Genomic DNA, 15,884 nt, shown 5'->3' with positions numbered 1-15,884 from the left:
GTCTATCTTGGGATTGATTGTACATGAAGAAAACTTAGTGGGGGATGGAACAATCCATAAAAATATTCAGTGGTGTAGTGCTTTTATGCATGCATGTATTGAAACTGATCTGCCTGTGCCTCAAAAACTTACACAGGTTCTTTGTGGGATTTTCATGTAGTTTGTCACAGACAGAAAGACATACCATGTACTCTTCTGGGATTTCGGCTGGATAATGAGCCTCTCTGCCAAATATCAGGTAATATGGTGAGTATTTGGTGGTCATTTGCTTTTTAGTTCCAAGGTCCAAACATCACAGCATCCAGATACTCAACCCACAATTCTGGATGGTCACCAACAACCTTACAGAGGCCTCTGACAATGAAAGCACATGGAAAACATTCATATGAAAGATCATTTTAATTTTTTAATAGTTAAATGTCATGCATTAATGTTTTAGTTGAAGTGAATCCCATAAAAGTATAACATGTTATGCATTAAGCTGCATGCACTCCAATTTACCTCTGAATGGTGCCATTCATTCTCTCCGCCAAGCCATTGTTTGTGGGTGATAGAACGAGCAGAGGCTTCTTTTAATGTTTAACAATCTGCATACCCTTCTGTTGAGCTGCAAAAGCAAGTAATATACACTGACTATAAGCACATTACAATAAGAATTTAAATATACAACAGTCATACTAATATCTCAAAAAGAGATTTATAAAGACCAGAAATGGAACCATTTTCAAAAAGTTAATCAAATATGTGTCCAAATATTTTTGCCAAAGACTAAAGTACTTACAGAATTGACAAATTTTTTGCCTTGGTCACTGAGAATCCTTTTTGGTGCTTCGAACTGGTGGACAAATTTTATGAGACAGTTTGTCACATCCTTGGCTGATTTCGACCTCAAAGGGTGTGCTTGTGGCCATTTTGTGAAATAGTCAATAAAAACACAAATATACTGATGTCCGCTGTTGGTTTCAGTAGGTTTCCCAATAATGTCCATCCCAACCAATTAAAATGGCTGAGAAACCTTAAAAAGAAAAACATAGTTACATTAATTAATTGTTGCAGCACTTGCCTGACAAACTGCACACTGGGAAACCTAATCAAAAACAAAAGCAATTCAGTAAGAAACACAACAGTAAATTAATTTGAGAGATACAGAAACATTGCTGTGTTCATCTTAAAATAAGTTAGCTGTAGTAGAATTACAGAGTTTCTTTTGAGTACCCACCCAATTATTGACGTCCAATGACATCCCTGGCCAGTAGAAACGCTTTGAAATGGCTTCTCTTGTTTTTGTTTAGGTCAAAGAAAGGTCAAGCTAATTAAGACTAATTAAGACTACACATTTTGCCATTGTGTGTGTGTGTTAATATATGTATTGATGAGGTTTATAAACGCTACGAAGTTGCTGTTATTACCTTCAATGTCGTAAATAGCAGCTTTTCTTCGGAGAAGAAATTTCTCTTTTTTCGTGAAAAGCGCTGGATACTCGCCTTTTAGTTTATTTGCAACCAAACTCTTGTACTCGTCTGGTTCCATCCTCTTGTGGTGTTGGTTATAAAATAAATTGTTATCTTCTCGTTAGCTCAGAGGAACTCGGGTTTTCACAACGTGAACTAATTTGAATAATTAACGAGGAAACCCACGTGACCTAAGATTTTGGAAAAATGTGTCAATGTTGGAGTCGAATAGGCCTACGAAAGGTTGCCCAAAACTGACTTGCAAATTTTTGAAAAGCCCTGTTACTGACAAAGACGTGTATATTTATATGTTTTTTTTTTTTAATTTAAATTATTTATTGTCAAAGAAAAACTGCTAACGTTTATTATTGATGGAGAGGACACACATTTTGGCAGACGCTGCCACACAGCCTGATAAAATCTGTACCCCTCTATAACCTTTGCTGGGAGGAAGAAATCCTCTCCAGAGTTACTGGGGTTATTGGTTATACTCTGATTTATTTTGCAAATAAACTCCTTCGTGATAGCACCGCTAATGTGCATTACAGAAATGTAAACCATAGTATCAACGTCTTTGTTTGGACAAACTATTCCCAGCAGATACTGGGAAGCACTTACCTCAATGGACGATCTGATTTCCTCGTGTCAGCATTGTTCCCACATCATCATAATTAATGTTGTTCCAGGTTCAATATTGCAAGTGACCAATCACCTTCTTGTGACGTCATTCCTTTGCGACTTCGAAATACCCGCCTTCGAGTATTTCGAAATACAAGTGAAGAAGTGAAAAACCGCCGCCTGTCCGCCGAATTTGAAGTCAATTTAGGATACTTTCCTTTAATAAACGGTAAGCATTATACATATGTTCCTCACTTGGCTTGCTGTTTGTTTGCTAGCGATAGGCTACTTGACAACAGCATTAGCTAACCAGTGTTCTCTAGACCAGCGTTCCCCAACTTTTTGGGTGTTTCGTGGCCCGGGGGTTGGGTCAGGCAAAATTGCAGTAGCTTCCCTGATCATTTTACAAACATAAGTGAAGAGAATCTGGACTAAAAGGCCTAGACTTATGGTTGTGTGCTGAATCTATGAATCAAACTATCACCTGGAAACATAATTAATTGGTCCATAGCTGTGAAACTGGACATGAGTTCTTGATTCTATGGAGATTAACAGTAATCCAGAAATTTACAAATTTGTCCTGGGACATCGCGTAAATGTTGTCCCTGGGACATCGCGTAAATGTTGTCCCTGGGACATCGCGTAAATGTTGTCCCTGGGACATCATGTAGAAGTTGCCCTGGGACATCGCGTAAATGTTGTCCCTGGGACATCGCGTAAATGTTGTCCCTGGGACATCATGTTAAAGTTGCCAGAGACATACCATATGAAAGTTTAGCTTCTTTTAGCCCCTGTTTGTTTTATATTATTTTATATATATATATATATATATATATATATATATATATATATATATATATATATATATATATATAAATATAATTTTTTTTTTTTTTTTTTTAATATTATATTTAATATTTACATTGTATTGCAAAAAACCCCAAAACAAGTTAAAATGAATTAATGAATATTGACTAATTAAACCTTCGTTATTTTTCCACCAGAAATGGACGACATAATTAGAAGAAGTGTTCTGAATGACGAAAAAAAAAGAACTGGAAAAGACACACAACTTTGTGTGCATGTGTCACAATGCCAGGAGGACCCATTCAGTGTTGTGTTAGAAAAATTGAACTCATTAACCCTTCATGGACATTATAAATGTTTAAATGTTGCCTCAGGTAAAGACAGGAAAAGAGACTATTACAAATTCAACTGCATCAGAGCTGGGGAAAAAAGTCGAAACAGCTACAGAGCAGTGGGCTGTAAGGCCTATGTTTCATTTAAAGTACTCAAATGTTGGAAAGACCACACAGTCATCGTGCAGCGTACATATGATAAGCATGATGGGCATGATCCTTCGGACCCAAAAGACGCACATTTCAACAATATTTCCAGTGATTTGAGGAGGAAGATTGAGGAACTGCTTTCCCTTGGAACTAAGCCAGCCATCGTACTAACCAAATGTCATAAATGGGCCAAAGAACATGGACACAGAGATCTTCACAACAGAGAGCATTTTGTCACACCACGTGACATTGACAGTGTTAGAACCTGCATGATGAGGAAGAAGCACTTTAACTGTGGAGACAGTCAAAGTGTACATACCTTACTTAATGGAAAACATCAAGAACATGTTCTCTTCTATCAACCATACACATCTGACCAAGAACTAATGATTGTTTTGCAGACACCTGTAATGAAATCAAACATGGAGAACTATGCAAAACAGTTAGTATTTGTTGACACCACGCACTGCGTTAACCAGTATTCATTTCCCTTATTCACACTTGTTGTAAGAGATGATCATGGGCATGGAGTCCCTGTGGCCTATGCTATTGTCAGCAACGAAAGTCAGAAAACCCTGGAAACTGTTCTTGGAATAGTTTGTGAGCATTTCCCAACTTCCCCGAGGTAAATAATACATTGACAGCTATTAATTTTGAAATAATTCCTTTTCAAAAAAGTTATAACATGCCAGAATCTAATGCTATAGCTGCAGCATGGGCTGCAAAAAACTTTCCTTTCCAGTTGTTAAAGTTATTCCTATAGGCTGTATGCAGTATTTTATATATCTACTTGTGAGTTGAAATGTTTAATTTGGCATTGAAGTGGTGCTTTGAGATAGCAAAAACATTTTCATACTGTTTAATCTCATTTAGTGTTTTCTTTTTTTCTGTAGAGCATTTATGGTTGACAAAGACTTTGCGGAAATAAATGCTTTGCAGAAGGTTTTTCCAGAGTCAGCTATCCTTCTATGCTGGTACCATGTCTTGCAGGTAAACCACATTGTTTTCTTTTCACGTTGTCTAAGATGCACCTGAAACACATTTTTACAACAGGGTCCTGTTGTTATGATTTGCCTCATTGTGATATTCACCTACTCAGGTTAATGAATATAAAGGGATAAAATGTTGAGTGACTATGTCCATCCATTTAAGACCACAGTGCACTCATCATCTGGTGGCTGCTTCCCAAAGCTCTTTTTGACATTTAAAAATATGTTTGCCTGGTTGATTTCTGTAATGCACAGGTCCTCTTGTCCAGTGAGTGACAAAGTTATTTTTGGACGTCAGCTTTCTTTTATGCTTTTTGTACAGCTGCTCCTCTGTCTCTCTCTCCAGATTAACTTTTTTTCTCTTACATTCACAGGCTGTTAATCGACGGCTTTCAAAATCAGAGTCCGGGGTCCATGGGCTTTCTAACACCCAAAAGAGAAATGAAATCATTTCTTTCTTTTGTAAGCTGAAAGCTTGCACATCTGTAAGTGTAATTTGTCTATTTCACATTTTGATTTCTTGATTACACTAAGAGCATAACTTTCAGTTGCTAAAAAAAGTTACAGAGAGATACAAAATAGATTTTTGAAACAATTTCTAAAACTGGCTTCTTATCTTGCTTATCAAAACAAGTACTTAAGCTGTGCAGACCATCATTGTGTCACCCACTGTGCAGTAGAACTTGTGAGTGGGATTCTTTCACAGACAGATGCTGAAACCAAATATGCTTATAGGTTTAGTGTTCCTTCTTAGCCATTGTAAGGGAAGAAATAATTGCTTCTTAATACAAAAACACGACATATTATTAATAACTTAAAATTCTTAATGTTATTCAATAAAAGGAAAAGGGCTTCAATACATAATATTAAAGATTTCAATAGGTCTGTTAAATGGATTGAAATATATTCTGTTGCATCCAATTCTCTTAGGAGGACGACTTTAAAGCCACATCAGCAGAGTTCTGCCAGACATTTAAGCAATACCCTTTGGTGTGCCAGTATTTTCAGAAGCACTGGGAAGGCATTGGCCACATGTGGTGTGACTACGGCCGTCGCTTCAGTCACGCTCGTTCTGAAACAAACAATGTGATTGAAAGGTATGATTTATTATTTTGACCTCATTCAATTGTATTGCTGAAAAAAAGATATTATGCTTTAATCCAAGAGGCTAAACTGAGTAGGTTCGTCATGTCATTGCCAGAACAGGTTTTAGGCAAATCCTTTAAATTCTAGCAGCGTGAGTAGGTGGATTTGCCTAAATCAGCTAAACCGGCACAGAGCATTCCTTTATAAAAGACGTGTGCAATAGGTATTCCAATTTTTTAAAAAATAATACAGTCTTTTTTTTTTTTTTTTTTTTTTTTTTTTTTCTAAATGACATCAGAAACAGCAGTATGCGACATTACGTGATGGCAGAGCTTCAGTTCATCCTTTGTCATTTTTTTTTTTATTTTTATTTTTTTTTATTTTTTATAATAAATAGGACAGGGGGAATGAATGAGAGAGAGAGGGGGAGAGAAAGAAAGAAAACCAAAGAGGAGAAGAGACGGTGAGAAGGGGGGGGAAGAGAGAGAAAAAAAAAAAAAAGAACTCCTGGGTCACCTGTATGGAAAAAAAACAAACAAACAAACAAACAAAAAAAACAAACAGAGGAGACAGCAAACAACAAAGAGCAACATAATAATAGAGAAAACAAAGCACCATCACAATAAACTAGCTAGTCATAGATATCAATATTTACTAAATAATAAACGATATTGTGCAGCACGCAAGATAGACAGCGCACAGTGTGCTTTGAGGCAGCAGCCAAGAAAGCTTTAGTCCGTGTCTGTGAATACCCATGTGTGCATACCTGTGTGGATCAGCATGCTTGCATTCCAAAGGTTTCTCCATGTAATGATCTGCTAGGGAGTGTGGGGGGGCCACAGCCCCGTCCTCCAGGGTGTGAAGCGGGTATGGAGGAGATCAAAACTCCAGACATCCAGAGGCCCCCAGAACACAAGAGACCATGGAAGACCAACAGAGGGGCAGCCGCGCCACTGTCCCAGTAAGAGCTGAGGAGAGTCCCAGATGAGGGCTCGCCCAGCAGCCGCGGAGCAGAAGTCAGGGGGAGTTGCAGTGACGCGCCCGTGAGCTCCGCCGGCCCCCAGCTGCGCCTGAGTGACCGAGCCCTAGGCCGAGAGGCCGGGGGCACCCCACCTCCAAAGGGGCCCGAGCGAGCCCCAGGCCCCAGGCCCCGACAAGCGGCCGCCAAGGAGTGAGCCGGTGTGTACCCGGACGCCCACCCCCAGACACAAAGAACCACCAACACACCGACACCTGAGGGAGTCCGCCACCGGCAGGGGAAGTGGTGGTGGGTGGAGATAGGCCTCCAAACCTTGGAGGGCCTGATAATACAGTCTTGATTAAAACTTTAAATTCCTTCAATTACAGTTACTAATCATTTCAAATAACTGTTTTTCAGATTTTTCCACCGCCTGAAATGCCAGTTTTTATCTGGCTACAAGAATAGGCGTCTGGATGATCTGATTGAAGTGCTCCTAGGGAAGGCCGACGACTACTTCTCAGTCATAAAAACCCTGCAAGATGTGGGCCGCATGAAAAACAGGTTTGCTGACACCTTGTCTCAAGTTTCAGACTCTGCTTCAAGACTGATGGAAAGTGGTTGGGCTCTTAAAATTACAGTCAAGAACAGCCATGGAGTTAATGCATATCAAGTCCCATCTGAGTCAAGAGAAGACATGGTGTATGATGTCTGCCCTGTTGAGTCCTACTGCAACTGTACATATGGCTTACGAGGACTTCTTTGCAAGCATCTAGTGTTACTTGCAAAATTAGCAGAGGCTGACAATGACATCTATCCAAACATGGAAACAGACCTTGGCAAGAATTGCAGTGAAAGAAAGGCATTACTTTGTACACTGTGAGGACTTGAAAGTGATAAAAATGCCAAGTTTGTTTGGAAATCTGTGTTTTTTTGCATCGGCTGAAACACTTCAGTGCACTTGTTGTACGTTCTCTCACTATAACACATGTGCTTGCCTGAAGGTGGCTTGTAGCCATTTTAAACAAATGAAAAACTCTCTGAAAAGTCCTCTATCAACTTTGAATGACACTCCTGTAGTTGAAAGCACAGACAAAAAATGCACAGAAGATGCAGTTGGAAAACTAAATGCTGTTTTAGACACAGTTAAACAGTGGGCATTCATTCCAGAGGGTATTACTGCAATGATAGATGAACTGCATACAAATGTCTTAAAAACAAAACAAGTAGGCAAAAGTATATGCCAGTACGAAATAAAGACGACAGATAATGCACGCAAAATTAGGCCATTGTATTCTAGCAAGAAACGTTCGGCCAGCATCGACATTCCAACAGTCTGAAAATGAATGTGAACAGTCGATAACCACTGAAAGAGAGACATCCTCTGGAGAAAATGAAAACCTTTTGGAATACAAAACAAAAAAGAGAAGAGTTAAAGCTAAGTATATGCACAAGTAGACTTTTGTGTGACATTTCAAAGGGACTGCATCCATTACTTCTGTTTATTGAAACCTAAAGCTGAATAGCTGTCTTAACTTTCTGCCAAGGAACAGATGAAAAGAAATTGTTTGGTCTCTCAAGCAGTTGTTATTTATGTGTGTTATTCATTACTTTGGCTTGGTTGCTGTTTTTGATACAAATTCATCTGTGCCCATTGTAATATTTTCATATGTTACTATTTTTATATTGCTATGCATTATAAATAAAGGATTACTTATTACTATTAAAGGTCTGCATTTGTAATTGTTGGTATTATTTATAAAATATGCGCTCTTAAGTTTTTTGCTCCATAAAACGATACCTGTCACTATCAGCTGTTGAGAATCCTGGCTCATACAAAATAGAAGTAAAAGGTTTCAACATCCAGCCTTTTTATGATTAAATACAAAGTGTAATAACAGAGTTATTGGGGTGTGATTTTGTTAATAGTTAGTCTTAAGTATAAGTTTAATAGTAATGAGTAAGAAAATATAGCCAGAATAATGGAATGAGACTAACACCTGACCTCACACTGAGATTTGGTATGAAGTGGCATGTTTGTGCTAATGCTGACATTGGGGCTCAGAGTTCCTCTGTGTGTATATATTTGTGAACGTTAACTTGGCTAATGTCCAAGGGTTTGACTGCTTTCCTGTTGGATTGTATCACAAAGAACAGGGATAAGAGCACCAGTGGCCGTGCACACCCTCATCTCTCTCCTTCACCCGATCATTAGTGTTGGAAACCGGCATTAGCTCAGAGTAGATTAGACTTCAGTATAGTGCAAGTGATTTGATTTTATGATTATTTGATTCAGTTTTTTGTGTTCAAGCTCAATTACTTTAATAAAATATGTTGAATTCAAACAAATAAATAAACAAATAAACTGTGGACATTACCCTTTTAAACCTTTCTGAAACAAGACAGGTAAAAACCAGTGTATAAAAGTTTACATAGGTATAAATAGCTCTAACACTTTACTCCAGCCTGGCGTCCACACATGTGGACATCACATTTTGGGTTATTTAGACCAAAATACTAAATCTTGATCAACAAGTGCCTGATATACAGTTATGAGGACATTATACTGCAACTGTTCTATCGAAATTTCAAATTAATGTCCTCATATGTGGCTCTCATTTTTCTCAGAAACAAAAATTAGGTAAAAAAAACAAAACCTGGTAATTCTTTCTTTTTACATTCATCGGGTTCCAATCGGCCCAAATATCAAAGAGAAATTAAAAATGCATGCCATGGAAGATTTCGGGTCTTAGGGGGTTAAAATGACCAGACCCCTCCGGCCTGTTTTCCAGGCCACTAAATTAAACCCAGTCAATTACCAATTGAACAGAATAAAAACCCACGAGGTCCACTAATAGTCCAAAAGTCCAAATCTTTAATAGAAAAGACAGGCAGAACTCAAACAAACAATAATCCAAACGAGGAGCATATATACACACTGGAAAGTAAATAATTATAAGTTATTAAATCAGACTAATTAAATACAGTAAAACTAATAAGGGAAGACGAACACACAGGAAATAAAAATAACAGTGTAAACATACCAAAACTCAAAATAAAACAGGAAAGCTACTACAAACCGAGTGTGACACAATTACATTCATATTGAAACATATGTGATAATTTTCTTTCTTTGTAGCATTTTTAAGATATGTGTTAGAACAGTCATTATGCTGTTTGGATTAGGAACCAATCATTTTTGCCAAATAGTTAACACAAACTTAGAACAACAATGAACAATTTTCAAGATTCTGATTTACAGAACAAACAAAAGTCACAAAAGGTTTCATTATTTAAGAGACAAGATCAAGTTTTTCACACAGGAATGAAATGACAGAATCCAGTGCAGCGGGGCCAAAGGTGTGTGTCAGCAAACTGAAGGTTGAGGAATCAGTCAGCTCATGTTTAAGATTGTGTTGGATTTTGAGAAGAGTCTGTCTGTTATTAGAAAGTAAGATTAACAATGTTACACCAATAACCCAAATACGGGGAAATGACAAATAATACCAAAAAAGATACAACTTTCATATTGTTTTACTAACTTACTTTGTCATATCAGCACTTGAATGGTCGATGCCTTTACAGACCATGTCTGTTGTGACATCGCAGGCCAATCTTCCGGCAAACCCGAGGGCTAGCTCCCCAGCCTCCTCTTCACTCAGAACACTAAACACTGTTACTTTAGTTTTGGCCTTCTTAGGCCTGTCAAGAATCATTGCGGGCAGTTTGGCTTTATGGCCCTAAAAAAGAAAAAGTGCAAACACCAAAAGAGCAGAGAGAGACACACACACGCGCACAAAGTTAAATGCTTTTGTTTACATGGTGTAATTGTGTATATGTTGCAGCAAATGCACAATTTCCAGCCACATTGTCACTTCATTGATACGAGTAACCCGGATTTATTTCAGGTGACATCAAAATCACGAAATGTATACCTACCCCAATCAAACCTCTGAAAACATGAACTGACATGTTCTCTGCGTTGATTCTGCGCTTGATCTCGTCTTCTGTTATTGTGTAGGTTTTCTTTTTTGAGCTTGGTACAGATAAGCGACCATGCACTCTGTAAACTGTACTAGTTCCTTCTGAATCAGTTTGGAATTCTGTATCTGCATCGATCCTGTCAACATCATCAGCAGCAGCATTATCTGTACTCAGACTTGTGCCGTATACTTCTGCTTCTTTTTCGTTGTCTTCAGTCTGTGTACCTTCATCTCTTTCAGTCTGTGTACCTTCATCTCTGACTGTCAGTCTTCCTATCTCACTGTTACTTGTCGATTTGCTGCAGATGTTCTCTCCCTTAGGAACTTTTCCTTTGTCATTCGCTGCCTGATGCTTTCCCTGATGACATTCTTCACTGGCTACTTCTATTGCTCCTCCTGTATAGCCACCCACTATGCTGCACAATTCCTTTCCCTCTGCTGTGCTGCACTGTGCTGTTACATAAAGAAGAATGATATAAACAGCACTATATCAATTTAATTGTGAAGAGAAATCCCCACAATACGACACAGTTATGTCTAAAATAGTTTTGTGTAAAAACTGGATCTTGAAACGTCCACTTTAATTACACAGTCCGGGTGTGCAAAGGCAAAATTACGAAATTTTTTTCACTTTAAACATTTTTGGACATTGTTTAGTTATATTGTGACTTACTCTCACAGAAGATACAGATGCCACAAACAGACTTTGAACAACGCATGTGCTTGTATGCACCACATTTCTGGCACTGCACCTGTGAATTAAAAAAAAAAGAAGAAGAAGAAATAAACAAACAAAAAGCAAATGAACAAAGTCCATTAAATAAACAATCTATATGGCTAAGGACATGTCATAGTGTACCCGGTCTTTGGCTGCAATCACACACCAGCACTGACTGCACTTCCTAGTTCGATCTGCAAAATATAATTTGTTTAAGTACAAGTTACATTTTCCAATGTTAGAGAAAAAGAAGGCAGCTAATTTTATCTTTACCTATTGAGGAAAATAAGTAGTGGCAAAGTCGGGACCTGAGCTTTGTGATTTCAGTGTTGTACTCCTCCACTTGTGTTTTACCGTCAATGAGAGATTGGGCAAACTAATAATTGACGAAGAAGAAAAAAAAAAAAAAAGAAAGAACAAAAAGAATTAGATTAACAAAGAAATGTTTGTTTGTTTTTAACCCCCCCCCCCGAAAAAAAAAAAAAAAAAAACAGAGCAACCAAAGCGAAGCATTACTGCTGAAATGGTTCAATCTACAAAAAAAATTGAGATTTTACCATCCTGCCTCTAAGGCTTTAAAAACTGAATAGGCAAAAATGTAAACATTACTTATATAGGTTAAAGCTATAGTTTTCAGTACCATTATGACATGCACTCCACATGAGTTCCCATCCTGTTGATGTGGGTGGCTCACATGTGACAAGGTCCACTCTCCAGCGCAGCCTCTTGCTGAAGCAAATGAGCTGAGAGATCGCAGTTATTACAAATAAAAAGCATATAGAGAAATCAATAACCACGTTCGGTAATGATTTCAATTAAATTAAATATGTTATGTTAAATATTAGAGATGGACCGATCCGATATTACGTATCGGTATCGGTCCGATACTGACCTAAATTACTGGATCGGATATCGGAGAAAAATAAAAAATGTAATCCGATCCATTAAATATCACGAAAGCACCTCACAAAACTTGCAACACGCCGTAACTCGCCTCAGAACGTCGGAGCAGTATGCATCACGTGATAGAGCGGCTGTGGCATGCGGGACCTGTCGGTGGTCTGGATAGCATTTGGAGCTTCGCTAGCAACCTGGCATTTCATCTCCGACAAAGTTATCCCCGAGAGAAGTAAAGCAAGTGTGTAAGTCCATCTCTGAATGTTTGTAAAGCATTCCTGCGTTAAGCTTAACGAGCGACTGCCTCTCGCTCTCCGGCTGCTACTTCAATCATGAAACTGCTAATGATCAGCTGATCGGCTTTTCTGTCATGAGTCTCTCTTGTTTGTTTTTGGCCCACTTTGCGCCAGAAAGAGGAAACCAGCGGCTGAACAACAGCAGCACGTTTAAGCTTGATCAGCTGTTGTTAGAATTTATTTAATATTACTTTCTACTCGAGGATCTTTTTCTACGTAGCTGACGGCTGGTAACTGTGCAGGGGCGGATCTAGCAAAGTTTAGCCAGGGGGGCCGATAGGGCATTAACAGGGAAAAGGGGGCACAAAGACATACTTTTCTTTCTTATTCTCATTTAAAATGTCTAGCTTTTAATAAATAATTATCTGACACCCAAAGTTTTAATTTGATGTAAAATGAATAGAAGTCAATTACTGTATATAGTGACTATTAAGTCTAATATATATACCCTAGTAAGCTATAGTACATTTTCCTTTGGGAAGGTACCATCTGTGCAGTCTGCAATTTTGTTGAAGAAAGATGTTGAATCTATTTAATATTTCTTGAAAAATAATTGATTTCTGTGCATTTTTTTTCACACTGCATCAAATTAAGGTTGATTACGTTGATTAAGCATCATGAGGTGGAGCGTGAGGGGTGGTTCCCTATTTTTTATTTATTTATTTTTGTTGTTGCTGGGAGTTGGAACCCTATTAGTTAGGTTGCTTAATATTTACGCTAAGTACTCTTTAAAATACCAGAATAGGGAGGATGGTGTAGGTCTAAGTTTATTAGATTGATCAGTATTGCTGAACTATGAAATATTTTTTTTGTATACAGGTATAACAGAATAGCTTTAGTGTAGTTGTTGTTTTAAACTTGAGTATGAACTTGCAGACTTGCAAAATGCAGCAAGATATTTTAAAAAACAGTTTTGTTGATTAAAAAACACTATATCGGATTCATATCGGTATCGGCAGATATCCAAATTTATGATATCGGTATCGGTATCGGACATAAAAAAGTGGTATCGTGCCATCTCTATTAAATATGTTAATTAATTACCTCCAGTTTTTCAACACCGCACTTTTTCTGACCTCCGACTCGCCAAATGAATTCATATAGACTATGGTCCTCTTGGGTATGTCACAAAACTGTTTTGTAAAAAGATGGATATGGTAGGCTTGGGCCTTGAGCTTTCCTAATGAGGGACACTGAAAAGTATCATGCACTAGAGAGAGTGCAAAATCTGTGCAACTTACAAACAAGGTCCAGTGGCTGCCGTTTTCCAGACAGGCTCCAATCAATTTCTCATACATCTGAAAGATGTTTTTCTGGAAATAAAAATAATGTGACAAGTATGTTTTTCTGTCAAGAATGACACTGCAAAACTGCAAAAGCTTGTCAGGTGAGACTTGTAATTAATTCTGCAGATACACAAACATATAGAAAGTGTCATTTTTGGTTTACATTAATTAATTTCTATAGTGTGTACAAAACAAATCAAGACCACAGACTCAACACGCACCACTCAATTTTTGGTGTTCTTTATCAGTTGGCCAAGACAGAAATGTTTTAATCTGTGTGCATTGCTTTTGAACAAGTCTTTACACAGAAAAGGTTTCAGAAAGGTATTTTTCAGGTTCTTCAGACAAGGCTTCAATTTTGGAAAATGCTGTTTGTTTATAGTGGCAACTTATAAACCCTTTGTGATAAGAACATAGTTACCACAGTCCAAGTCATACCTTCAAAAAGTATGCACTTTGTGCTCTTGTGGACCCATCCAAAATTTTTCCAGTGATTTGGCTTGGTATTGGATAAATGTGAGGGAAATTCTATAAAAATAACATAAATACATGTTTTCAAATACATTACAAAAAACGTAAACATGCTATGTCATTATGATCAAACAAGCTTTTCAACATACCTCACACTGCAAATAGATTAGGCCATCTATTACCTTATAAAACAAATAAATAAATACATATAAATAAAAACAGAACTAAGGAATACGATTCATTAAGTAAATTGTACAATAAAGTGTATTTAAAGCAGAATTTAACATTAGTTTTATGACAACATAAAAGGATTTTTATGTCAAGAGGTACCTCATCTGAAATGTTAGTCTGGTCAAACAGGGATTTCAAACTTGAAATACCAATAGAGTTTGGTCCAGCTACTCCCACAAGGTAATCTGTGAGAAAGCATATGCTGTAGTTAACAGATATCGTTTTCTTTTTGCATGCTGCAACCATCATCCATTTCAGTCTTCTAGGAGCTTTGTCTGGTTGTAGTTCTTTTTTCTCCTCCTCTCCCCTCATCTATTAATTAAATTGTTTTCTGACCTTCCTAACTGTTTCCGACCTGTCTTCCCAATGTGATGTTTAAGCAATATATGTATGGTCAGAAGGGGGTGAAATTTTCATTGCAGTTGTACGTGTAACATTGCATGTGATAATAAAAGGCTTGATTGGTTGATTATTCAACATGAGTTGACATTTACCTGACATTGTGAAGGAGTCACAGTTTCTGTAAGGGTGTAAGAACATAACATGTGGATTTGTTACACTTCTTTTTCACAAGTTAATAACAATCAATAATTTTCATTCCATTATTTACAAGCTATCACACGATGTCCCAGGGACAACATTTACACGATGTCCCTGGGTCAACATTTACACGATGTCCCAGGGACAACATTTACACGATGTCCCAGGGACAACATTTACACGATGTCCCAGGGACAACATTTACGCGATGTACCAGGACAAATTTGTAAATTTCTGGATTACTGTTAATCTCCATAGAATCAAGAACTCATGTCCAGTTTCACAGCTATGGACCAGTTAATTATGTTTCCAGGTGATAGTTTGATTCATAGATTCAGCACACAACCATAAGTCTAGGCCTTTTAGTCCAGATTCTCTTCACTTATGTTTGTAAAATGATCAGGGAAGCTACTGCAATTTTGCCTGACCCAACCCCCGGGCCACGAAACACCCAAAAAGTTGGGGAACGCTGGTCTAGAGAACACTGGTTAGCTAATGCTGTTGTCAAGTAGCCTATCGCTAGCAAACAAACAGCAAGCCAAGTGAGGAACATATGTATAATGCTTACCGTTTATTAAAGGAAAGTATCCTAAATTGACTTCAAATTCGGCGGACAGGCGGCGGTTTTTCGCTTCTTCACTTGTATTTCGAAATAATCGAAGGCGGGTATTTCGAAGTCGCAAAGGAATGACGTCACAAGAAGGTGATTGGTCACTTGCAATGTTGAACCTGGAACAACATTAATTATGATGATGTGGGAACAATGCTGACACGAGGAAATCAGATCGTCCTACTTCAATAGTCTTCCGCACGGCACATTACAATGTCACGAAGTTAGTATTAAAATCCATTCACGAATCGAGTCTGTTGTTTGTTTTCCAGGTTTACGCTTTATTGCGCGGATTGCAGATCAGTGACAAGTAGCGTACAGAAACGAAGCTGGGCAAGTGGCTCCTCCTCCTTTGCGCGCTCTCGTAGATTGCGAAACAGTTTTTGCCGGGGGTAACTACTTTTGGCAGGACACCTGAAACACAGGAGGCATACAGAAGTTGTTCCTCTCTGATGAAATAT

General features: G+C 38.0%; 2 protein-coding genes and 1 long non-coding RNA gene across 3 annotated transcripts; 1 reads left to right on the top strand and 2 right to left on the bottom strand.

The window, feature by feature from the left end:
- LOC146690651 (uncharacterized) lies at positions 1-15,669 on the bottom strand. Its single transcript, XR_014915455.1, has 4 exons — positions 15,608-15,669; positions 782-1,015; positions 502-607; positions 1-354 (listed from the first exon to the last, which is right to left on the bottom strand). It is a non-coding gene; the product is annotated as an uncharacterized LOC146690651 (long non-coding RNA).
- LOC146690653 (uncharacterized) lies at positions 2,216-8,123 on the top strand. The gene is made up of 6 exons (XM_085433681.1): positions 2,216-2,298; positions 3,074-3,983; positions 4,252-4,348; positions 4,722-4,832; positions 5,278-5,444; positions 6,812-8,123. Exons 2-6 carry the CDS (start codon positions 3,076-3,078, stop codon positions 7,272-7,274), a joined length of 1,746 nt encoding a protein of 581 aa, XP_085289807.1. The 5' UTR covers positions 2,216-2,298; positions 3,074-3,075; the 3' UTR covers positions 7,275-8,123.
- LOC146690652 (uncharacterized) lies at positions 9,244-15,599 on the bottom strand. The gene is made up of 13 exons (XM_085433682.1): positions 15,382-15,599; positions 14,373-14,793; positions 14,192-14,224; positions 14,010-14,099; positions 13,527-13,598; positions 13,330-13,418; positions 11,733-11,835; positions 11,366-11,468; positions 11,234-11,286; positions 11,048-11,126; positions 10,331-10,827; positions 9,938-10,131; positions 9,244-9,829 (listed from the first exon to the last, which is right to left on the bottom strand). Exons 2-13 carry the CDS (start codon positions 14,583-14,585, stop codon positions 9,685-9,687), a joined length of 1,671 nt encoding a protein of 556 aa, XP_085289808.1. The 5' UTR covers positions 14,586-14,793; positions 15,382-15,599; the 3' UTR covers positions 9,244-9,684.
- Positions 15,670-15,884: the final 215 nt, after the last annotated feature.

The sequence above is a fragment of the Copadichromis virginalis genome, linkage group LG16 (assembly GCF_057382275.1).
Source record: "Copadichromis virginalis isolate Kocher_CV1m ecotype Utaka linkage group LG16, C_Virginalis_male_GT1.1, whole genome shotgun sequence".
NCBI classification, from domain to species: Eukaryota; Metazoa; Chordata; class Actinopteri; order Cichliformes; family Cichlidae; genus Copadichromis; species Copadichromis virginalis.
This window is presented reverse-complemented; position numbering and strand designations above follow the sequence as displayed.